The 24,249-nt window shown below is 46.4% G+C and overlaps 2 protein-coding genes across 2 annotated transcripts in view; one reads left to right on the plus strand and one right to left on the minus strand.

Moving 5' to 3' along the window:
- The window catches only part of EIF3A (eukaryotic translation initiation factor 3 subunit A), a 31,541-nt gene extending 20,922 nt beyond the window's left edge, over window positions 1–10,619 (plus strand). Inside the window, exons 16-22 of the mRNA XM_058298297.1 lie at window positions 116–269; window positions 847–1,031; window positions 4,242–4,330; window positions 4,946–5,631; window positions 7,413–7,620; window positions 8,524–8,705; window positions 9,402–10,619. Coding sequence (XP_058154280.1) covers window positions 116–269; window positions 847–1,031; window positions 4,242–4,330; window positions 4,946–5,631; window positions 7,413–7,620; window positions 8,524–8,705; window positions 9,402–9,625 — 1,728 coding nt within the window. The 3' untranslated portion in view covers window positions 9,626–10,619. The remainder of the gene's footprint in view (window positions 1–115; window positions 270–846; window positions 1,032–4,241; window positions 4,331–4,945; window positions 5,632–7,412; window positions 7,621–8,523; window positions 8,706–9,401) is intronic.
- A 3,550-nt stretch (window positions 10,620–14,169) lies between these two features.
- Window positions 14,170–15,157, minus strand: NANOS1 (nanos C2HC-type zinc finger 1). The gene has a single exon (XM_012525806.4). It carries the CDS (start codon window positions 15,093–15,095, stop codon window positions 14,268–14,270), a length of 828 nt encoding a protein of 275 aa, XP_012381260.3. The 5' UTR covers window positions 15,096–15,157; the 3' UTR covers window positions 14,170–14,267.
- Between the last annotated feature and the right edge of the window lie 9,092 nt (window positions 15,158–24,249).

Here is a 24,249-nt window from a genome sequence, read left to right on the forward strand (position 1 = left end):
AGATTACTTTTTGTGGTTCCAAGAAACTTGTGGATCTTTTGTAAATTTAAAACTTATGGCTAGTTTCTTGCTTTTGAAAAAATGTGAATTTTTGTTGTTAATTATTCAATTGCAGGAGAAACTTAAACAGTTTGAAGCACGACTAGCAGAAGAAAGGCATAATCGCTTAGAAGAACGTAAAAGGCAACGTAAAGAAGAACGCAGAATAACTTACTATAGAGAAAAAGAAGAGGAGGAGCAGAGGAGGGCTGAAGAGCAAATGCTGAAAGGTAACTAAAGACCAAGATTGGAGGGTGTGGTGAGGCAAGTATGACATTAGATCAAATTGAGAGCGGTCTTTCTTATTTAAAAAACACGGGAATCAAGACACTTGGCACGGCGACTATGAACCTAGGTTCTCTGAACCTAGGAACCTAGCTTAGTTGTCTTTGTTATATGTGAGGATGTTACATCCTCTGTAGTTTGTTTCCACTTTGTTAAATATTTTTTTAAAAATGAATAGTCTAATTTTTATTGTGGTTTTCTATGTAGGTGTTACTTTTTTTTTAAGGAATGCATTATTGAGGATGTCCGTCAGATGATTCCATACTGGGAATCCCACATACTGAGCAGAGGGGAAGGGAAGTCTGAGTCTTCTGAAGTCATTACAAACCTATTAATGTGGAGTGACAAAAGATTTATGTTGCATCTTTTGTGCCTTAAACTGTAAACAAATTTTGAAATTCTTACAAAGAATTTACATCTATACTCTGCTGCCTGTTTAGTTCTAGAAAGTTAGACCTGGCAAGCAGAGCAAAGATGAGGGCTGCTGGGCTGCAGCACTTTATAAGCTAATAAATTTTATAGAGCGTGAAGAGAGAGAACGTGCTGAACGAGCAAAACGTGAGGAAGAACTACGGGAATATCAGGAACGAGTCAAGAAATTAGAAGAAGTAGAGAGGAAAAAACGCCAGAGGGAGTTGGAAATTGAAGAAAGAGAACGACGTAGAGAGGAAGAGAGAAGACTTGGTGATGATCCACTTTCTAGAAAGGTAAGTATAAAAATCATTACATTTCTTCTGTTTTTATGTGATGTAAATTTATCAGCCATTTTTCTTGCATGATAAAGTATGTGTCTAGACTTGGTGTTTTAAATCAGTTATGTTCAGTTGCTGCATTTATTTATTTATTTTTAAAAGATTTTAAAGTTTCCCCTTTCACGCCCCCCCCCCCCCCCCCCCAGTTGTCTGCTCTCTGTGTCCATTCGCTGCGTGTTCTTCTGTGTCTGCCTATATTCTTGTCGGCAGCATCCGGAATCTGTGTTGGTTTTTGTTGTGTCATCTTGCTGCGTCAGCTCTCTGTGTGTGTGACGCCATTCCTGGGCAGGCTGCACTTTTTTCGCGCTGGGCAGCTCTCCTTGTGCGTGGGCCTCCCCTACACAGGGGACAGCCCTGTGTGGCACAGCACTCCTTGGTGCGCACCAGTACTGCATGTGGGCCAGGTCATCACACAGGTCAGGAGGCCCTGGGTTTGAACCTTGGACCTCCCATGCAGTAGGCAGACACCCTATCCATTGGGCTAAATCCGCTTCCTTCAGTTGCCTCTTTTAAAAGATGGTATTGATTTGTTTTCCCAAAGAAAGCTTCCTGAGTCAAAGAAAAAACAAACTTGTGTTAGCAAAGCTGGGGTTTTAAGGCTTCAGTTTAGAATATGTGTAAGAGTGAATCTCATAAACTAAGAAATTTTCAAAAGATAGCATTCTTTAGTGCATTGAAAGGGACTGTTCCACCAATGTTCTTGAAAGGTGTTGCTATAACTTCCTAGAACAAGGTGTGGTGGGTTCTCTAAATCCTTGGTACTCATAGTTGGTGCATTACTAGTATCAGCATCACCTAGGTGCTTGCTAAAAATACATAATTCCAGGCCCAGCCCCAAACCTTCAGAATCTGCATTTTAATAAGATTCCCATATTCAAGTGCTTTTATGTATATGTATATATTATGTACCCATGTCTAAAACTGACCTTTCTTCCTACTTTGTATCTCCTGAATTCCCTCCCCTGATTGGTGTAACTGTTAACCCATGTAAACATTTTGAAATCCATCCCTACTCTCTTCTTTCTGTCCCTACAGTTAGTCCCCTAATTCACACCTTTTCCTTTTGCCTGTGTTTCTTAACTAATCTCCCTGATTGTAATCTTTCCCTCAGCCTAGATGTTCTTCCACTTTGTGGCCTGTTTAGTTTTTCATAATGTGTATTTGATTGTATACCTGCTCTTGGACTTAAAACTTTCTTTGGTTGGTTCTCATCATCATGAGTCAAAGGTGTAAAACATTCAAGGCTGTTTTTGTCAGTTCATCTGCCACCAATTCCTTTTTCTGAACCACAGTTGCTTGAGCCATTCTGATCTGGTTTTTTTTTTTTTTTTTTTTTTTTTTTAGAAAGGTACTGGGTTCTGGGGATTGAACCCAGGACCTCGTATGTGGGAAGCTGGCACTCAATCACTGGGCCACATTGGGTTCTCATTTGTTTTGCTTGTTGTTTTTTGTTTTTGTTTTTTTCCAGGAGGCACCAGGAACTGAACCTGGGGCCTCCTATATGGGAGGCATGAGCTCAACTGCTTGAGTGACATCACTTCCTGAGCTAGTATTTTTTTTTTTAAGATATATTTATTTATCCCCCCCATACATGCAAAGCAGATCCTCAACTTGTCCATTTTTATTTTCTTCTTTCAGTGATTACAAATAATTCCCACATCCAGTCTTTCTAAACTTTATATCTTCTCAGTTTTTTTTTACCCACAGGATATCTTTGTTTTCTCAGTTGAACAATGGTTCTATCAGTTCAAAATCACCTTCTCTCAAATTTGGAGGCATTGCTTTACTGCTTCACTGTCTTTTTAGTATACATTGTTGGAGAAGAGAATTTTTGATGACTAGACTTGGTCTTGTTTCTTCTGTAGGTATTGTATTCCTTCAAAGCTTTTAGAATTTTCTTTGTCTTTGGTGTGAAGTTAGTGATTCCTGTTCAGTTGATATCTTCATTAGAAGATTCTCTTCTGCTTTTTCATCTTATCCATGGATTTGATATTTTGGCAAATTTTGTATCCCTTTTTCTTTTTTTTTAATATGGCTTTTATAGCCATCTTTAAAATCTCTCTTTTTTTAAACTGTATCCTTTCATGACTTGAATTCTGTTGAATTTAGTTTGCAAGGCAAGTGTGGGGGTTAGGGAACTTGTCTTCTGGTTGTAACAGTCCTTGTAGCTAGCATAAGTTACATTGGCTGCTGTTCGTGTTTTCTTCCACAATGCCCACTTGAGGAAGTCTCTCAGAACAACTCCCATCTTAAGAGCTATCCCATAGTCAGTAGCTAAGATGGCAGGGGACTGGCCTATTACCTAGCCATACTTACTTTATCTCATTTCATCTGTAGAGGTTATTGGAGAGTTTGGGTGCCGAGACGCTTATCTTTTTTTGAATAGTGCTCCTGTCATTCACGTACTCATTACATTAGTAAAAGCAGTTGAGTTGTGAAAGTTAGAAGGTATGTATGTTTAAGTTTTTGGATCAGGTTGTACCAGGTTTATGTTTTAACTGTAAAGATTTTGAGTATCTCCCTACACCCTTTCCTTAATTTTTAACGATAGCAGGGTATTCTGAAGTGGGAAATAAATTTAACCACCCTCTATTAGATATTTCATTTACGTCCACATTTTTGTGCTTAGTAGTCACTGGTATTAAGTTTTGGGGCACTTGGGTTTTTTCACATAGTCTCAGAAGCGAATTTCTAGGTCACAGGAAATTCCTCTTGGGCATTTTAATGGCTCTAGGTGAGTGCTGCCAGTTTGCTTTCCAGTAGTGGAGGTATATCAAATTATAAAGTCACCCGTAGTACATGAAGTTGCCATTTTCACTGATTCTGTACGTCAGATTTAAAAAATAATGAAATTTTAAAATGTGCTTACTTAAGAGCCTGAGATCTCTAATATAAGTACGATTATGTTTGGCTGGTGATACTGGTAGTTGTAACAAAGTGTTGCCAATGTATTGCCTGCCCCTGCCCTATGGCTCCCTGGTCTGTCTGCTTGTTGTCTCCATTCTTGAGGAGGCACCGGGAACTGAATGTGGGACCTCCCATGCGGGAGGTGGGTGCCCAACTGCTTTGAACCACATCCGCTCCCCTGTATTGCTGCTCTTTTTTTTTTTCATTGCTTCTTAAGGTTGCCAGTGTATTGTTTCTTTTCTTCTTTGTTCCATATAGGACTCTCGTTGGGGAGATAGAGATTCAGAAGGCACATGGAGAAAAGGGCCTGAAGTGGAGTCTGAGTGGAGAAGAGGCCCACCAGAAAAGTAAGTGAAGTTATGGAACAACTAATCATAGGTCATATTAATATCTTCACTGTGGATTTTAAAATTTGGTTTATTTTTGGGGGACCAGGAAAGAAGAGTCTGAAGAAATATATGCGTGCCTAAGTACTACTGAAAAGTTTTTAGCAGTTTACTTCCAAATTTCTGGAGAAATCTGAATATTTCTTTTTTTAAAATTCCCTAATTGAACAGTATTGGATCAGAGTAAGCAAATAGTTCCAAAATATATTTTTCTTTACTTTAAATATCCCAAGTAGATTGAACCATCCTTTAAAATAATTAATGGTAGGTGGAATGCTGGCCAAGTGCTTGTTAAGTTTTGAAAGATTGTGATAAAAGATTGGGAACTTGCCAAGGTACTCTAGGTAAAGTACCTTTCATTTTTAGGCAGTTGTTTGCTTATTGGTCTATTTGTTGATATATAATATATTGGATTTCTATTTTTCAGTAGGATAATATATTTTCCTAGGACCAGGATTATTGAATTTAAACTGAATTGACTTTTAAGCATAAGTGAAATAAAAAACCATCCAAAAAAGGATCATATGTTGTTTTTTTTTTACTACTCTTAAAAATGTGTGACTTGTCATACTTTAGGGAGTGGAGACGTGGAGAAGGGCGTGATGAGGAGAGGCCTCTTAAAAGAGATGAAGATCGACCGAGACGTTTGGGAGATGATGAAGAGAGAGAGTCTTCTCTGAGACCTGATGATGATCGGATTCCCCGGCGCGGCATGGATGACGACAGAGGCCTTAGACGTGGTCCTGATGAAGACCGCTTCTCCCGCCGTGGGGCAGATGACGACAGGCCTCTCAGACGAGTTGGTGATGAAGACAGGGGAAGCTGGCGTCATGCAGATGATGACAGACCTCCTAGACGGGGACTGGATGAGGACAGAGGAAGTTGGCGAACAGCCGATGAGGACAGAGGACCAAGACGTGGGATGGAGGAGGACCGGGGGCCTCGGCGAGGTGCTGATGATGAGCGATCATCCTGGCGCAACGCTGATGATGACCGGGGCCCCAGGCGCGGGTTGGATGATGACCGGGGTCCTAGGCGCGGGTTGGATGATGACCGGGGCCCCAGGCGCGGGTTGGATGATGACCGAGGACTTTGGAGGAATCCTGATGATGATAGAATTTCTAGGCGTGGTGCAGATGATGATAGAGGGCCTCGGCGAAACTTGGATGATGACCGACCCTTGAGGCGTGCTGATGACGATCGGTTTCCCAGACGGGGCGATGACGCAAGACCTGGTCTCTGGAGACCATTTGGCAAGCCAGGTAAATTTTAGGAAACTAGATTGGACACATTAACAGAATCCACTTGATGTGTTAAATATAAAAAGTGAATTTTAATGGAAAAATGACATGCTACGATTGGGCTATTAATCATTATCACTTCTTAGTCTGACCGTTTTTTAAAAAAAAAACCATTCCTTGAATACCTGTGCAGTGACTTTTATGGCAAAAATGTGTCTTTGATACCCTCTCCCCCCACTAACAGAAATTAAGTAACTTCACACTCTTTGTCTAATAGTGAATCTGTGTTCTTTGTGCTTTGTTGACTGTTTCTTTGTAGGCTCGTCGTTCTATTCCCATCCTTTTAAGTGTTACAGTTCTTTGGGTTCTGTCCTGGACCAGCCTCCTCTTAAAAATGTAACCAAAAACTCCTGCTAAATATCTCTCTACACTTCTGCCAACCATGGGGATTGAAAATGCAAAACTCTGTTTCTTCCTTTCTTAGTCCCACACCTGTTCATTTTTTACACATTCTTGAGCTGTTATGTGTATGGTTTCTATCACCATCTTCTCTGGGTAACTTCTTATCTTCAAACCTGCTTTTCCAAATTTATACTGCATATTTCCAGCTGGAAGTCTCACTTCAAATGCAACTTATCCAAAACTGAATTCACCACCCCCACCCCCACCCCCACCTCCTTTTCCGGTGTTTCATCTCTCAGTAAGGGACACCGTGTCTACCTAATTGTGTCAACTAGAAATCAGGGACTTATTCTTTTTTCTGCTTTCTTTCATCCTGTATGTTAAATCTTAAATTTAGTTCAGTTCTGCCTTTTGAATGTTCCTTAAATCGACCCATCTCTATTCTCCCTGCTTTTTCTTAGATTTGAGCCATTGTCATTCTTTTTGAACTCTTGCTGGTTTCCACTTCTTCTCCCACCTCCAGTACTATACTTTATGCAGTAACCAGAGTGATATGTTCTAAATTGCAAATTCAATGGAGCAGCCTCCCTACCTTTACTCATACTGGTTTCTGGTACAAAACTTCTCTCTCCCCAAGTCTTACCTTATTCCGCTCGCCTCATATAAAATGGCACTAATAGTACTTACCTTAGATCTATGGCGAGGATTGAATAAGTTAATAGTCACACAGGATTTAGAGTAGTGCTTTGGCACATGGTAGTAATAGCTCTGATAATAATATTTATTGATCTTGAACTATAATGTACTTTGAAATATGTACTTTCTTTTGGGCCTTCATATATTGTGTTCATAGATTTGGTCATCCCACGGCTAAGTGGACAAAGGTGGGCAGGATCAAAGGAATTATCCTTGTTTTATGACTATAGATGGGGGATAAATAGTGGAGGATGGGAATATAAGAGTCTTTCTGAAGGTTTTGAAAATGTTGAAAACGTTGCCAGGGTATTAAAAAACCCACAGTTGGGTTTACATCTATCCCCCAGAGGTTTAGATCTAAACTTTTCTCTTTAAGTTTTCTGTTGAGTGGTTTGTTGACTATCTGAACAGATTTTATACCTCAGATTTTATACAACAGGAAAAATCAACTCTCAGTGATAGTTTTACTTAATGGAACGTTCAGCCCAGACTATTTACTATAAGGTAATGAAAGGAAAAACTGTTAAGGAACTCAAAAATAGGTACTGGGGAGTCTAAAATAAGGGACATGGCTTTGGGTGTTTTGTTTTTAATGAGGTTGGAACATCTGAAAGTAGCTTTTAGAATGCTGATGAGTTAATGTTTATGTTAAGATTTCTGTTCATTATTGCTGAAATAATGTTTCTCTAAAAAAAAAAAAATAGGTGGATGGAGAGATAGAGAAAAAGCCAGAGAAGACAGTTGGGGTCCACCTCGAGATTCAAGACCTTCAGAAGACCGTGAATGGGATAGAGAAAAAGAAAGGGATAGAGATAATCAAGATCGTGATGAGAACGACAAGGATCCTGAGAAGGAAAGGGACAGAGAGAGAGAGAGAGATGGGGATCGAGAGGATCGCTTCAGACGGCCTAGGTTTGACATTTGAATGAAAACTGCCTAATTATTTGAAGAGCTACAGTTAGAATTCCCTTAAATTCTTTCCAGTGTATTCCAAACTCTTTGAGAAATGGTGCTCCTTTTTTTCTCTTCCATTTGTCTGTTAGATAATAGTGCAGATTTTTAAAAAAAAACCAAAAAAAACCAAAAAGCATCTTTAGAATTTTAGAGGTCATCTAATTGGACCTTCCCACACTTAAGCTGTGACTAAATGTTAATTGGATTGGTCATACCACTGTTTGGTAATGGAACCATTAGATTTCTTTTTACCAGTTGATTACTTTTTCCCTGTGGTTTAAGTCAGTCAGTTCTCTTGGCCTTAAACTATCCAAACCCTTCTACTTTTTTTCTTTAGAAGGTATGGGGGATTGAACCCAGGACCTCATACATGGGAAGCAGGTGCTCAACCATTGAGCTACATCTGCCACCCCCCTTTACTATTATTAGTGGTAAAAGTTCTAGCTTGATCTCTCTGTGGCCAAAGTGGCTGTGTTTTGATAAATCTAGAGTGGTGCTAGTCAATGCAGTTCTTCTGTGAGGATGAAAATGTTCTGACCTCTTCTGCTAAAATGGTAGCCAGTATAATCGCATTTGGTTATTGGGCACTTGGAATGTGGTTAGTGCTATTGAGAAAATGTCTTCATTTTGTTTTAGTTTATTTAAATGTAACTGGGTTCCTGTGGGTATGGCTGGTATGCTGGTCAGAACAGGTTCAGATGTCCTCATTTGATCATCTCCTCTGCCAGAGTTATGGGTGTAAACTCGATCCTTGTTACATTTATGGCCTCTTGGAGTGCCAACTTGGATATAATATAGTCACTTATAATTACCTGTGCAGGCAGCAAACAGAAAGTAACTTCTCATTTTAAATGGCTAAAGGGATGAAGGTGGTTGGAGAAGAGGACCCGCGGAGGAGTCTTCTGGCTGGAGAGATTCAAGTCGCCGTGATGATTGGGACAGAGATGACCGTCGTCGGGAGAGAGATGATCGCCGCGATCTAAGAGAAAGACGTGATGACAGGGACCGAAGAGGACCTCCCCTCAGATCAGAACGGGAAGAAGGTATATATGTGGATGCAATTGCATGAAGATGGAAGGTTTCCCAGGGCATTTTGGGTTTTATAATTTTTTGGTAATTTTTTGTGAATACGCAAAATCAGGTCAACAGCAGATATTGCTCAGTGAAGTATTCACAGCCCTCAAACTACTCACAGGAGAAACTGAAGTGAGCTCACCTCTAAATTCAAAGTGTAGTAGTAGACATATTTAAAAGTAAGGACCTGGTAGAGGAACACAAAGTGTAAACACAACTGAAACTTTAACATGCATAAAATGCCATTATACTTAAGTACTTGCCTCACAAAACATTTCATTTGCACAACTGGATCATAAGGGTGTTCTTTTATATCTGTAATGAAATAAAAAACTTGAATCATTAAAAAATTTTCATTCAGCCAGAGTTTTGTCACCTTGTCTTAAAGGTTTATAACAATTAGGACATTTCCTAGGCCAGTGATTTCTTCTTGTTTACAAGTTTTTGGTATCTGTAAGTCTTTGTTGTTTTAAAGGTTTTTTAGAAATAGTATCCAAATGATTAAAATGTTTTTTGCTTTTATTAGTTTTTATTTCTATGATTCTGTGTTAATCTTTGCCACATGATTTGAGTTATTTGAAGTACTCCTTTTGCCTGTATTGTTTAGTTTGAGCCAGTAGAACAATAATAAGGAAAAACTTAATATTGTTATTGTAACTTTTTAGTAAGTTCTTGGAGACGCGCTGATGACAGAAAAGATGACCGGGCAGAAGAGCGTGATGCTCCTCGTCGTGCTCCTCCCCCAGCTCTTTCAAGAGACCGAGAAAGAGACCGAGAAAAAGAAGGCGAAAAAGAGAAAGCTTCATGGAGAGCTGAGAAAGATAGGGAAACTCTTCGTCGTACTAAAAATGAGACTGATGAAGATGGATGGACCACGGTACGACGTTAAGCCTCAAGATAATGGCTTCAGACTTATGTCTTACATAGGTTTGATCACATTCAAGGATTATTATACTTGTGCTTCAACCAATCTAAATTGGATTCTTTAACTAATGTTTCACCATAACACACAAGCATGAACTTGTATTAATCCTATATAATAGATTGATCATGCACCATATCCACAGAAGGTTGGAAAACCATGCCATTTTCTGAAATTTAAGGTGTTGCATTATTTCACCAATCATTTGTTTACAAAAAAGAAAAACTAAAAAATAAATTTAAAATGTGAATCCTTCAGGTATTGAGTAACACCTATATCTCTTAAAGAATTGATCTTTTTCTTTTGATTTTGAAATATCTGACATTAATTTGGATTGAGGTAAGGTTCTGTATAGAAAATGTATTTGAAGACTCTAAAGCAGTGGAACTGAAACAATTTTCACACCATTAGCTGTTGAAAGAATACCTCTAGGTATTTTGAGGTATTAACTATTAACTATATCTGGACAGTTTTAAGTGCAGTAAATGTTACAAACATTGGATACAGTGGGGTTTTCTGTAGATTTTACTTGAGTGAAGGTGAGTATAAAGCAATTTGCAGTCATTATTATAATGACAAGAACACTGCTAAAATGTGCGTCCAAAACATGACAACTTTTAAATTTTAAAGCATTTGATAAAACTATTGCTGAGGTTTCTTTTTTGTTGTTGTTGCCAATAGCAAACTGCTTTTCCATTAATGGAGAATTCATGCCTTTCAAGCATTTTAAATATGACAATATTTATAAATGTGTGGTTTGGAGGAAATGTTCAAATTCTTTTTTCCTAATTTTCTTTCTCTTCAGGGTAGATTCTTTCAAGTACTTTGTAGTAATGACTGTGTTGACTTCAATTTTGGAGTGCAGTAGCTATGTTAAAGATTAACTATATGGTCTTATTGAAGCCAACACAGAACTTGCTGCTGTTTTTTTCCCAGTGGTAAATAAAATACTTACAGAATGTTTTAGTGTTGATTTCTGGATATAGTTAATATGTTTTGTTTATAATGGTGAGCTTTTGTATATTCAGTTGTCTTGAGTTTTATCAGTGCCATTAAATGTCTGTGTTTAGCATAAAAGAAAATAACCTAAATATTTAGAAAGCAAGTGTGGCTGTGATGTTTTCCCTAACAAGTCCTCATTGATCAAGGAACCCCTTAATTTTCTCCAAATTCTGTCCTCTGAGCTTCTGTGTGTGTGTGTGTAGTACCACCTTGGATTTTCTACTGAATTTAGAAAATTATAGTTTTAGAGAGTGTTGTGAACGTATATGGCTGTAAGCACTTCATTTCTGTCATTGAGTAGTGGTGAGCATTTCTGCTGGTCCAACTGTAAGGCCAGAAGGGGGAGCATTGATACTTTTTAAAATAATCAGATGCAGCTTTCACTGTTGCCAGTGATGAAAAACCACTTTTAAAACACATTTAACTTTCTACATACTGGTTATTTTGAATAAATTGAAGTCTTAAGAGGTTTTGTTAGGAAAGAGGACCTTTACTTCATAACAGGTAAAAGAACTTAAGATCGTGTTTGGGCAGTAGCCTGCTGAGCCTTAAGCAGCTAGAGCAGAACCATCCTTTTGACACCATCGACCCTGGTGCACAATTCATTCAAGCTGATGGGCTTAGATGAGCTAGAGGTCCATGTGTAGTAGGGGTGGGTTTCCAGGCTGGTCTGGAACCCACTTTCTGCCATTTCCCATACTCTTCTCCCAAGTTCTGTATCCTGGGGTCAGAATCCAGAGCATGGGGAGGTGGGTGGAAGAACATCTTTTTCTCCCAAGTCTGATGCTGCTTTGTGATTTTGCTCTTAGATTTCCCCCTGTGGTGCCTTTCACAACCTTTCTGATTCCCAGGACTCATTAACAGGTGTTGCAGGAAAGCTGGCCAATCAACCTGTTCATGGAAGTGTTGGAAGATCTTCAGTGTTTGAAGTTAGTTTCTGCATTTTTAAATGAGAAAAAGCTTTTGTGCAGATGAATCCAAGGGTGGGGACAGCTACCCATAGAAAGGCACTATATCCCAATCATTTTAAACATTGGTTGTCCGTAGTGGGTTTGTGGTGTAATTATCTTTGGCAAAGTTGTCAAAGCTAATAGTACTGTAGCTTCCAAAAAAGACTTGGTAGCATGCTTTGAATATAAATTCATAGAATTAGCTAAAACTAACTCAAAACAGGTCAGTACACACTTGTTGAGGCTCATTTGGGGATTCCACATACCTGCTATTTAGTCAAGTATGCAGCATGTTCTCAAAACTTTATATATGAATCATTTGTGTGTTATCTTCTTTGAACTTGGTTGAGAAGTTGGGTCTTTTTACCTCAATGATGGAAAGTGAAGTTTGTTTCAGATAAAGAGTTCAAGTATTGCTTTTAAGTACATTAGGATGTGGTAATACTCACCTATAAGAGATTCTAGAAAATTAACTAATATGAAGGTAGCTACCCCCCTCTGTTCATGCTTCAGTGTTAGCTGGAAAACAGGCAGTTTGAGGGGTTGGGGGATAGAGGCTGGAATGGAGTACTTTAAATGGGATTAATTCTCTCTCTGCCCACTAGATGAAGTGGGTCTTCTGGACACCTCAGTGCTCTTTGGCTTCAGTTTAGCAAAATCCATGTTCAAAATGCTCCCAGTTTTGGTAAAGTATTGGTGTCAGAATGCTAAGTTTATACTAGGCACATCCCATCAGATTTTCATATATCAGAGATACAAAGGCACATGCCTGAGATGTACAGTCTAAAAGGTTAGCCTGTATAAAATACAATGTAGCTTAAGTTGATCTTGTTGCCTGACTCCTGGCCTGTGGGAAGGCACCTGTCTTTACCTTTCAAAAAGTTAAGAGGGTGGGGAGTAATGAATTCAGGTTGGCTTGAAAAAGCAAAACTAACAAATTGGGTTGTTTTCTAGTAAACAGTAGGAATGGATGATTACACAGTTTTATTAAGCTACTTCTTTGGTCAAGGCTGGATTATTTTTTCCTGGCTAACTATATAGCACCCATCCCCCCCTTGGTTCTGGTGCATCTTGGATCAGAGAGGCCCAGAGCTACCAAGTTATTCACCTTCGCCTTTCACACCTTTGCATGTTCCAGTCAAGCCAGATTTGCTGTAGAAATTAGCCATTTAGCATGAAAACAGTCTAATCTCTTAACACCCTAACTAAACTACTTCTGGAAGCTCTATGTACTTAGACTAAATCTCTTGGTAGTTATGAGTTTGTATATTTCAGATGAGTTTCATTTTAATTCCCTTTTGCTTCCTGTATGTCTTCATGGTAGCCATCCTGACTTAGGAGCAAATACTGCTTGCTACATGCCCGTGCTGTAACCGTCAGGCACGGTGGGTTTAAGAATGAGAGTGGGAGGTGAAGTGGTGTTAAGTCCCTTTGCCTACAGATCAGGTTTAATCCACAGAGACAGGCTAGGGTCTTCCAGTAAGAATAGGGTGGAGGCTGTTTTCCTCCTCCAGCCTATAGTTCCTTTAGTGCTAATTCTGTCTGTGCCTAGAGCCAGACAGCCCAAAGTGGACTTCTTGAGCACAAACTATTTACATTAACCTCCCAGGGCACAAGGGATTCCATTTTCCATTTAGTTTGAGAGGCAACAGCTGGAATTGGTTTTCCTCCACTATTAAGAACCTTTATCAATTTAGGGTGAATACTACCCCTGCCTTTTTTTAGATCACACATGTTTCTTAAAAAATGGTAAATTTGGAGGGAGGAGAATGGGGGGGGGGCAGAAAGAAAAGCCAAGTAGGAAAGTTCTAGGCAAGATCAATGAATTCATATACTATTACTGTATAAATACACAATTTTTTTTTAAACAGCACCACTCCCAAGTGTATACACAATATGATAACTTGGCACCATTTTTTTTTTTTTTTAAAAGGTGGTAAAGGCTAGTTCAGGAATAAAAGACCTGGTACAGAAACTGATAAGGAGCTGCGTTCTACCTGCTACAGGCTGTGCATTTTACCCCTCCAGCTAGGACCGAAACAAGCCACAAGGAGGAAACACCCAAACTAATACTGGAACGTTTACTAAACCTTTACTTCTCATAACTGTGATGCTACTACAGGAGCTTGCTTCACCTGGAATTAGAATAACTGATTAAGGACAACTAAAATATTACTTGCTTCAAACAATAAAATAGTCACTTTTCTGACATTGCATAAAATCGCCAGTTTTAAGCTCAGAGGCTTTTAAAAAAATACCCTAGACCTAGTAAAGTGCCTCCATAAAGTGAAACATCCAAGATTAGAGTGAGAATTTCATATTGATGTGCAGCTAAAACAGGTTAACGTATACAGTAAATAAACAGCGCCTTCAAGTTGCCTTCTATTCAGCCTTGGCCGTTCTGGGTGTGCCCAACGTAGAAAGTGTCAGGAGATAACGCCAGTCAAGATTTTGGCGTCTACTTCCAGTTGCCCTTCCAGTCAAGTACTCCACAGGTCGGCTTCCTCGGAAAAAGCCACCAAGACGACGTCACAAGCTGCGCCACCTGCCGAGCTCCACGGTCCGCCGGGACGAGGGAGTGGAGGCGCGCCGACCAGAAGCGGGAGACCGGACAGGGGGTGACTGGTGGCGTCTAGTGCCCACAGACTGGAACCAGGTCAGCGCAGCTTCTTGCCCTGCAGGCCGTCCCGGGCGCTGCGAGGCGGCGGGCGGGCGGCGGATGGCGGCGGCACTTTGGAGAGCGGGCAGTACTTGATGGTGTGCGCGTTGTCGCCGCTGGCGCCGCACAGGGGGCACGTGTAGCGGCGCAGCACCGGGCACAGCACTCGCCCGTCGGGTCCCTTCAGGGTGTGGGTGGTGTAGAGCGCCACCGCCTCCTTGTTGTTGCGGCAGAACACGCACACCTGCAGCTCGGGCTTGAGCAGCCGCGCGGCGGCCGCCCCGGAGGCCGCGTGCAGCCGGGGCTCGGCCGCCCACGCCGGGGCCCGCTCCTCGCGCCGCGCCGCCTCGGCCCCGGCGGCGGCGGCGGCGGGCGTGCAGCCCAGCAGCACGGCGGCGGCGCGGCCCGCGAACGGGCTCGGCTCGGCGAAGCGCTCCTCCAGCAGCCCGGCCTCGGCGGGGCCCGCGCACAGCTCCAGCGCGCCCCCCAGGTAGCGGCCGCGGGGCCCCGGGCTGTCGCTGTCCTCCTCGTCCTCGTCTTGGTCGTCGTCGGGCACCCCCGGCGCCAGCGCTCCGGCGCCCGCGTGGGGGGAGCAGCAGGGCGAGGCGGGCGCGGAGGCACCGCCGCGGGCGCGGCCGAAGCGCTGCTCGCCGTCCACCGCCTTGGTGATGAGCGTGGCGAGCCCCAGGTAGTCGTGCCACGAGCTGAAGGGCGCCGGGTGCGCCGGGTCCGGAGCGCTCACGTAGCGGGCGCTGGGCACGAGCGCCATGGGCGGGGGTGCGCGGCCGCGGCGGGGCGAGCGGGGCGCCCAGGGGAAAGCCTCCATGGGCGGGCTGCGGGCCGCGCGCACCACCTCCCCGCCACCGCTGCGAGCCGCTCGGAAGGGACGCGCCGAGCCTGCCTGCCGCGGGATGGGCCGCGCGCCGCCTTTTATCGCGGCCCGCGCCTCCCCGCCCAGGCCCTGCCCCCTGCCTTCCCCGCGCCCCGGCCACCTCGCCCGCGCCCTGGACGGAGGCGGAGCGGAGGCAGGTGCGCCGGGGGCAGGCGGGTAGCGCGCGCGCTCCGCCCGGCCCGCGCGGCTCCCGCGCTCCGCGCGCTGCGCCCGCCGCCAGGCGCTTCCCCTCTGGAGGGGCGGGCGCGGCGCCGCCTCGGGCCCCGGCGCTAATTGGCTGCCGACCAGCACCCCCCTCTGCTCCACGGGCGCCGCTCCGGGCGCTGATTGGTGCAGCCTGGGAGGGGGCGTGCACCGCCCGCGCGGAGCGGAGTGGAGGGGAGAAGGGGGGGGAAGGGGAGGGGCGGCGAGGGGTGGGGCGGCTCCGGGGCCCGCCTTCGCGGGAGCGCGGGGGCCCCGGCACGGAACAGGTGCCCAGGCCTGGGTCTTCCTCGGCCTGGCGGTGAGGCTCGCCCTGGACGAGGGTGGGAGTGGCGATGGGGGCATGCCCTAGGTCCCCTCTTCCGGGTCTTTAGTCACCCACGTCAGTAAGAAAAGCCGTGGGTGGCAGGACCCGGCGCGATCGAAGGATGGAGCTCTCACCGCCGAGCCGCCCGACGGTCAAGGACCCTTTCGCAGGGCGCTTCGGGGCGCTTCCACCCCGGCGAAGCCCTCACTCACATCTCTGAAGCTCGCAGAGCTTCTGCTTCTCGCTGTAACAAGTAGACTAAGTAGCGGGAACGCACAGCGTTCCCACAGCGCGCGTCAGACTTCCGGCAGGTCTCCAGCCCCGCGGGGTGGCCACCAGCATTCGGTATTGATGTTGGAGGGTGGTTTAAACCCACATTCGTAGGGGCCTGTGGCGAACCCTGGTGTGCATATGCAACTTAATACTTTGAAATGAAAAAAACAAAACAAAACATGTATTTTGGTTAAAACAGTGGAAAAGAAAGGTTTGAGAGCCCCTCTGGCTCGCCTCGGGTTCTGGGGTCCCCGGAAAATGCTTCTGCTGGTGGCTGGGGCCGGGTGGGCTTCCTGCACTGGGCAGCCCCGCGCCCCGGGACAGTGAATAGCCACAGCTCTTGAAACAAGGAACCAGGCTCCCAGCCTGGCTGTGCCCAGTGGGTTTAGAACTGCTGCCAGGGCAGGCCCGGACCCTTTGGCGGTCTTGGCAGAGTGGCCCCCGTTAATATTAACATTGGGATGGATGAGTGAGTGCCAAGGAGGAAGGCATCTTTGGGATCATTCAGCATCAGTCTTACTTTACAGGTGAGGAAAATGAGACCCAGAGATGAGAAGTGACTTCTAGTGTCAGGTCCCGGTGACTAGGTGACAGCTAGAACTGAACCCAGGCCCCAGCAGTCCTGGCTTGGTGGCCTTCCTCGCGCACCCGAGGGGTACTTCAGACTAGGAGTCTGTGCGTGCCGTGGCAGGAACCAGTTGCAGACGGCCAGGGAAGTAGAGACAGGAGGACCAATGAGGGGGCCCGCGTGCCTTCGGCGCAGGCTCTGGACCTCCGCGGCCAATCCAGGGGCTGGGTGGACAGGAAGGGATTTGGGGCAGCCAGGGGATGCCCGTCTGGCCACCTGTCCGTGTTAGGAGTTGAAGACGTGTTTTCCAGTCTCTTCCTCACTTCCACCTCCAATGTCTGAGCCCAGGCAGTGATGTTCTTCCCCGGCCAGCCCGATTCCTTTTGCCAGTTTATGTTGGCACTAAGTTAAAAAGCCGTTCCTTTATTTCCTCCCCCTCTCCCACCAAAAATAAATAAAAGCCCAATGCCGCGGGGCTCCTGCAGGAGCCTGGCAGGTTTGCAGACACCAAACTCCTGGCTCGCCGCGGGAATGGCCACTGGAGTGGGATGAAGACTGTTTTTCTATAAGTGGAAAATTCCACTCTGTCCTCGCAGCCCCGGGGCCTGCATATTTTCCAGGTAAGCTCTAAAAAGGGGAAGTCACCGTTCCCTTATGAAAACTCCTGCAAGGAAGGTTTAAAACTGCCAGCTGCTGGGTCTGCTCACTTGGCCAGGCTGGGGAGAAGATGGCAAATAAGCTCAGGCCTGCTTTCCTCCCCCGGATGTTTTGCAGCCCTTGTTGTTTTACAAAAAGAATAAAAACTTTTAAGTGAAACATGAGTAAGAACAAATGCCTTGGTTTGAAGCGGTGGCCTGGGTGCGGGTAGCAGTGATTGCCTGGAGATGCCCGGAGAGAAGCAGCAGGGCGTGATTCCTGGGCGTGGCCATGTGCCTGGTAAAGTGGAAAGAATGTCTGGAAATGGGGGCATGTGCTGGGCCTCAGCATATGGGGACCCTCCGGTGGCAGTGACCATTGGAAGGCTACCGTGGGCACCTGGTCTGTCCCTGAGGCTAAAGTTCCTTTTGCCCCCAAGCAGAGGCCTTAGCCCAGTTGTGAGCCGTCTTTGAGGCTCCGAGACATTCCTAGCCCCTCGGTGGAGTCCGGGCACGCTTTGTTCACTTTCCAGGAGTCTGGAATGAAACAGGTGGAAGGAGCCAGAGTGCGAGCGTTCCTCTAAGGGACAGCCTCAAACTGGCCGAGGCAAGAAAATGGACTGGGGCAGACCTCATCTCAGAAGTTGGAGGGCAGTGTTCGGTGTCTCCAGGAGTGGGGCCTGGGTGGCCCTGGAGCAGGCTCTGGCAGGGCCGGGGTGGGTGCCGGGGAGGCCGCATTCCGCCTCCCTGCGCGGCTCCCAGCGCCCGGCCCAGGCGGTTTCCTTTGCTGGCAGCAGAACTGAACCATGCCAGGCAGCACAGACCTCGGGAGTCTTGAGGCTCTTCAGAAACATGAGGTCAGTCCTGGGGAATGAGGCAGCTTGGACCAGGTCCAGGCAGCTCCAGAGATGCTGCTTGTCCAGCCCCAGAACCCGGCGGACCTGCCAGCCCAGCTTGTGAGGGCAGGAAGCGCTCTGGCTTCCTGGGCCTCGGGGCGGGCTGGGGGCTCGTCTGCAGCAGGGCATTTCTTTACTTGCAGCTGAACCCATTCTAATTGAAACATGTAGTGAGCAAATGCAGTTGGTGATTCGATCAAAAAGGAGCTCTCGGCTTCACTACTTTGGCTGGTGGTTATATGGACCAGGGCTGGAAGTAAGAGGGAAGAATTGAGAACAGCTGCTTTGTCAAGTACCTCTTCTCTCACCTACTCTGCCTTGGGCTAAAGTCTCCCAGCTGAAAGCAGTGATAGTCATCAGCACAGGTGCTTTACAGGCCTCAGCTCTCTCAGCTCCCCGCTATCGGGACCCTTCCTCGGCAGGTCAGGAAAGGGCTCCTGGGTCCCTCCCTGACCCAGGCAGGCAGGCAGGAGGGCTGAGGTTTGAACCGGTCCTGCTGTGCTCCCAAGCCAGGTTGGTGCCTATTCAGAAGCGTCCAGGCTTCCAGGGCCCGGATGGGGTGGGGCTGGGAGCATAAGATGGCAAGTGCAGGAGGCCACAGTGTGAGGAGCCACCGGGGGCAACCCCGGCACATTCCACTTTGTGTCAGAGATTGTCCCCCAAACCAAAGCAACCTAACTGAAAATAAGGCAGTTTGGCCTTTTCTGTTTATCCAATAGCAGGCACTTTGTTGAAGTGCAACAGTCCCGTCTTGCCAGCCATGTGGTTTTCTTTGCGAAATCTGGACTGTCCCAATGTTGTTTAAAGCCAGCTATGCCTGGAGGCTGACAGCCTGAAGGGCATATGTCCCTGGGCTGATGACAGTAATAATAGCTCAGAGGCACCCCATCCTGCTGAGGTGCTGAGCATTTACAGGAATGTCTCTTAAATCCTCCCAGCCCTTCCCCGGAAGGCTTGGGGAGGCCACCAGAGCATGCCTAGTATCTCACAGCTAGTTAACGGGGGGGTGCTTCTCCAAGGCTCATCCCATCGTGACCAGCTCTGGCTCCTGGACTTCCATCTAGAATTCACCGTGTCCTTCTCCACCTGCCCCTGTGGTTCCTGCAATCGGCCGGTCACCCTGCTCTTGCTCATCTTCAGGGGCCCCACCCCACACCCCAAGGCGTCAAAGCTGGGGCTTCTGGGGTGGGGGGAGAGGAGTTGCACGTGAAACATAAAAGCTCACGGCTGTTCTCAGGCAGCTGGAGGGCTCCGGGCAGAGGGTGTGGGAGAGACACGGGGAAAGGGATGGGCCTGGGTCCGCAGGCTGGGCGCTTGCCGTCTCAGGGGTGCCTGTCACTTCTAGAAGTCTTTACACATGTGCGAGTTGAAATTACAATTGTTTTCTGGCAGATTTGGAATAAAGCATCTTTTCTAATACTAACAAATCAGTATATTATGACAATTTTCTGACAGAAAATGTATCTTGTGGAAGAAATGCCTTTGTCTTCATTTGGCCAAAGGTGCCCCATGGGCAACCCTGGCTCTGGCCAAAGCTGTGAAATGCTAAACTCCCTGAATGCCTCAAGCTTGGCCTCAGCCCGGTACCCGTGGACCCTCCCCGTCCTAAAGTGCCCGTGAAATTGTCTCCCAGCTGAGCTAGTCAGGGTAGCTGACTAGGGTGGGGCCTGGGTGCAGTTCCGGCTCTATTTGTTGCAGGTGGGTTGGCTGACATCTTTAAGATCACGCGAGCCTTTTGGGCTTCCACCTCCATTCTCCAGCCCTGAGTTCTCTAGAGATTTCTTGTGCCTCGAAGGTGCCTGTCCATGACAGCGAGCGGGCAGTTTTCTGCTCTGGGGCTTCCATGGCTTAGTGACCAGAAGGCGGGTAGGGCTGGCCTAGGAAGCGTAGTAGGTGGACACTGGGGAGCAGGAGAAGACTCGAGACTGAATACTTCGAGTAGCACTGAGCCAAGTCAGTGGTTCTCCCTGGGCTGTGGGATTACGGAAGATTTTTTCTCTTCTCCTCCTAGTATAGTGGTCCAAAGCTAGGTTTGTAGGAGCAGATGAGGCTCAAGCAGTTGAGCGACTGCTTCCCACATGGGAAGGTCCTGGGTTTACTCTCTGGTGCCTCCTGAAAATAAACAAGCAAACAAATGAAAAAACCAACTCAGGGAAGCTGTTGCGGCTTGGGTTGCGTGCTGGCTTCCCACATACGAGGTCCTGGGTTCAATCTCCAGCCTTGGTACCTTAAAAACAAAAAAACACCTAGGCTTGTATCCCAGTTCACCACTTACTTGCTGTACAAATTTCCCATTGCTGCTGTAATAAAGTACCACACACTTAGTGGCTTAAATCAACACGGTTATTTTCGGCTCTGGAGGATCGGAAGTCTGAAATGCTTCTCGCTGGGCTAAAATCAAAGCATCAGCGGGACTGTGCCTTTCTAGGGGCTCTAAGGGAGAATCTGTGTTTTGCTTTTTCCAGCTTCTCAAGACTGCCCACCTTCTCGGTTCGGGGCCCCCTTCCGTCTTCTAAGTCAGCAACAACCAGCCAAGCCTTTCGCGCGCTGCATCGCTGGCAGACGCCTGCCTGCCGCTTCCACCTGCAGGGAAGCGCATGATTACATTGGGCCTACCTGGATAACCAGGAGACGCTCCAGGGCAGGGGTTCTTAACCCTTTTTGTTCCCTGGACCCCTTTGCCAGCCAGGCGAAATGAATGCTACTGTAATTTATTTATTGCATACACTTATAAGTGAAGGAAATGCTAGATTTCAGTTAGAAGTCAGAGAAAATAAAGATAAGCGGCCTTTCTCCAATTCAGGCTAGTGGACCCCCTGAAAACTTTCCCCGTGGGCCCCTGGTTAGGAACCCCTGCTCTGTGGTGAGGTCAGCTCATTAGCAACCACAACTGCCCTGGGCCAAGTAAGGGAAGGTTTTCACAGGTTCTGGGGCTTGAGTAGATGTGTATAAGTCTGCTGACCACACCAGCTGTGTGACCTTGGCCAGCTCACCCTCTTTTATTTATTTATTTATTTATTTTATTGACTTTGTAATAATATTACATTAAAAAAATACATATATGAGGTCCCATTGAACCCCACCACCCCCACCCCACCTCTCCCCCCCCCCCCAGCAACACTCCTTCCCATCATCATGACACATCCACTGCATTTGGTAAGTACATCTTTGGGCACCTCTGCACCTCATGGTCAATGGTCCACATCATGGCCCATACTCTCCCCCATTCCATCCAGTGGGCCCTGGGAGGATTTACAATGTCCAGTGATTGCCCCTGAAGCACCATCCAGGGCAGCTCCATGTCCCAAAGACACCTCCACCTCTCATCTCTTCCTGCCTTTCTCCATACCCATCAGCCATCATGTCCACTTTTCTCAATCCAATGCCACCTTTTCTATGTGGACATTGGATTGGTTGTGTCCATTGCACCTCTATGTCAAGAGGAGGCTCAGATTCCACATGGATGCTGGATGCAATCCTCCCACTTTCAGTTGTAATCACTCTAGGCTCCATGGTGTGGTGGTTGTCCTTCTTCAACTCCATCTTAGCTGAGTGTGGTGAGCCCAATAAGTCAGATTGTAGGTGCTGGAGTCTGTTGAGGCTCAGGACCTGGCTATCACATTGTCAGTCCAGAGATTCAAATCCCCTAAATATATCTTAAACCCCAACACTAACTGCACCTCCAGCACATTAGCATGAAAGTCTTATGAAGAGAGATCCCATCTGAGTCCAGATTCATCACACATAAACACCAGTTCCAAAGAGGGGCCATCTGACCTGGCAGTTAACCCCATCAGCCATGACCATAACTCCCATGGGTCTCTTTAGCCCTCGAAGGAACCGATATCTGGGGGTTGTATCTGCTTTATCTGTCTCTCAGAGTCTGCTCAGTTGCGCATAAGGGAAATCCTTCTGACAGCCTCCAGACTCTTTTTTAGAGACTCGTAGCCATATAAACTCATTTCTCCTTTCCATTTCCCCCTTACATTAGGTCAAACAGCATTTTAAAGTCATGTTATTTTATGTAGACAAGGATATTCCGCTGATCCGCATTGAACCTTCTGTATAAGGTCATTTTCCAGTTGCATCATCAGTTGGTAGTTGATAGTGGTCCCTCGGTGCCAGGGAGGCTCATCCCCGGGTGTCATGTCCCACGCTGGGGGGAAGGCATTGCATTTACATGCTGAGTTTGGCTTCGAGACTGGCCACATTTGAGTAACATGAAGGTTGACAGGAGGAAATTCCCAGGCACAATGCTGCTCTAGGCCTTGTTCTTATTTTAGGCTTATCAGCTCACAAGCATAGTCATTAGCATCAGGGGCTCACTGTTGAACCCTCACTCCCTCCCGGTCCCCGCCGCTGCACCTGGGAGACTGTCGCTGCTCTCCTAGGGACCACGACAGAGCACCACTGCAGCTCGCCCTCTTGAAGGTCAGTTTCATCATCTATACCATGGCTTCTCAGCCTCAGCACTGCTGACATTTTATATCAGATAATTCTTGGTTCTGGGGGTCTTGTGGGATGTTTAGCAGCATGCCTGGCCTCTACCCACTGGATACCAGGAGCACACACCCCCTCCCCACACTGGTGAGAAAAAAATGCCTCCAGACATTGCCACATGCCACATATCCTCTGGGGTCAAAGTCACCCCCAGTTGAGAAACACTAATCTCTAAAATGGGTCGTGTGCTTAGCTCATAGTTGTGAGGACCAGACAAAATGGGGTTTGCCTAGTGACAGGGTCTCCAGGGGTCTTGTTCCAGAATGCACATTTTTTTTCCCTTTTTCCTTTTTTCTTTGCACATTACTTTTAGTTTTAAAACTAAATTTATTTAAAAAAAAACCAACTCAGCAGTTGGGCAGTAGGTTTGAAGAATAACCCCCCTCCAAAGCAAAGGTACCTTTTCAGTGAAAATATTCAAAATAAATTTTAATTATTCAAATAATGAGTTAATTCATATTAGAAAAAATTCAAACAATGTAGGCAAGCCTAATATTTTCCTTCATCTCTCCAATAACCCCCCTATGATTCCCGCCCCCCCACCCCAGAAATGAAATGACACCTGGAATGTAAGTACCATGAGGGCAGGTGCTTCATTTGAATATTCCATCATTTTATTTCCAGGAGCCAGAGGGGTGCCAGACAGAGTAGGCCCTCTATTCATGTTTGTTGAATGAGTGCTTGAGTTCAGTGTGGATCCTTTCAGTTCTTTTGCTGTATGCCTTTGGGTGGACAGACTTTTTTTTTTTTTTAAGTTTATGTGAGATCCTTCCTTTGGTCATTAAGACCCTTACTGTGTCTTAGAATCTCTCCACGTCAGTATGTATAGCGCTGCCTCATTCTTTTTAGCAGCTCTAAAGATGAGTTGTGGTTTATTTAAAGGCATGGTGTCCAACCCTGGTCTCCTCTCCCCAGTGAGCAGCAGGAGCTCAATGAGCAAATCGCTCTTGCTCAAACGTTGACCGATTCGGCAAAGTGTACCGCAAGCTGGAAGATCCTATTGATGTTTCAGTTTTCATCAGCTGTGCAAATCTTGGAGTCTTTTTGGTTTGAATATATTAGAGTCTTGTCTGGAAATCCACCCAAGGACTATTTTTAGCCTCTTTGGCCCAGGGACCAGCTGCTCCTTGGAATCACGGTGGCTCTGGCCCAGTTGCTTGTCCTCAGGTGCAAGCAAGCAAGCTCTTTAGACTACACTGGGACTTGGGTGGGCCTGGCCAGAAGCTGATGTGGAAGCTTGAGTTCCTGAAACTGAAAGCCAGACCAAGGGTGTCCTGGGTCAGCCCCAGCCAGCAGGCTAGGGGCCTGGGGGGCGGTGCCTGGCCCTTTCCTTAACTTGCTCTGACTGTCTGGATGGCGGGGGTTGGGCACTGCCAGGGCTTTGATGGGCAGGCTGCCTCCTCTTGCCCAGACCCTGCTTCTCCGTGCCTTTGCCCAAGCTGTTTCCTCTCCAGGAATTCCCTCCCCTTCCTCCTTTTGGCCTTCAGGGTTCAGCTCAAGTGTCCCCTCTTTGGTGACACTTCCCCCTTTGCCACCCAAGAGAACTTGTCACCTTCTCCTGAGTCCCCAGGGACTTTGTGCCGGTCAGGCCGTGGTAGGATTGGCCGCTGGAAGCTGTCTGCTCCTGGACGGCGTCTTCTGGAGGGTGGGTCCCTCCTCCTGGATGCTCCTCCTGGTGCCTGACTCCTTACGGGACTTTGCTCATGTC

This window comes from Dasypus novemcinctus, chromosome 6 (genome assembly GCF_030445035.2).
Source record: "Dasypus novemcinctus isolate mDasNov1 chromosome 6, mDasNov1.1.hap2, whole genome shotgun sequence".
Lineage (NCBI taxonomy): Eukaryota > Metazoa > Chordata > Mammalia > Cingulata > Dasypodidae > Dasypus > Dasypus novemcinctus.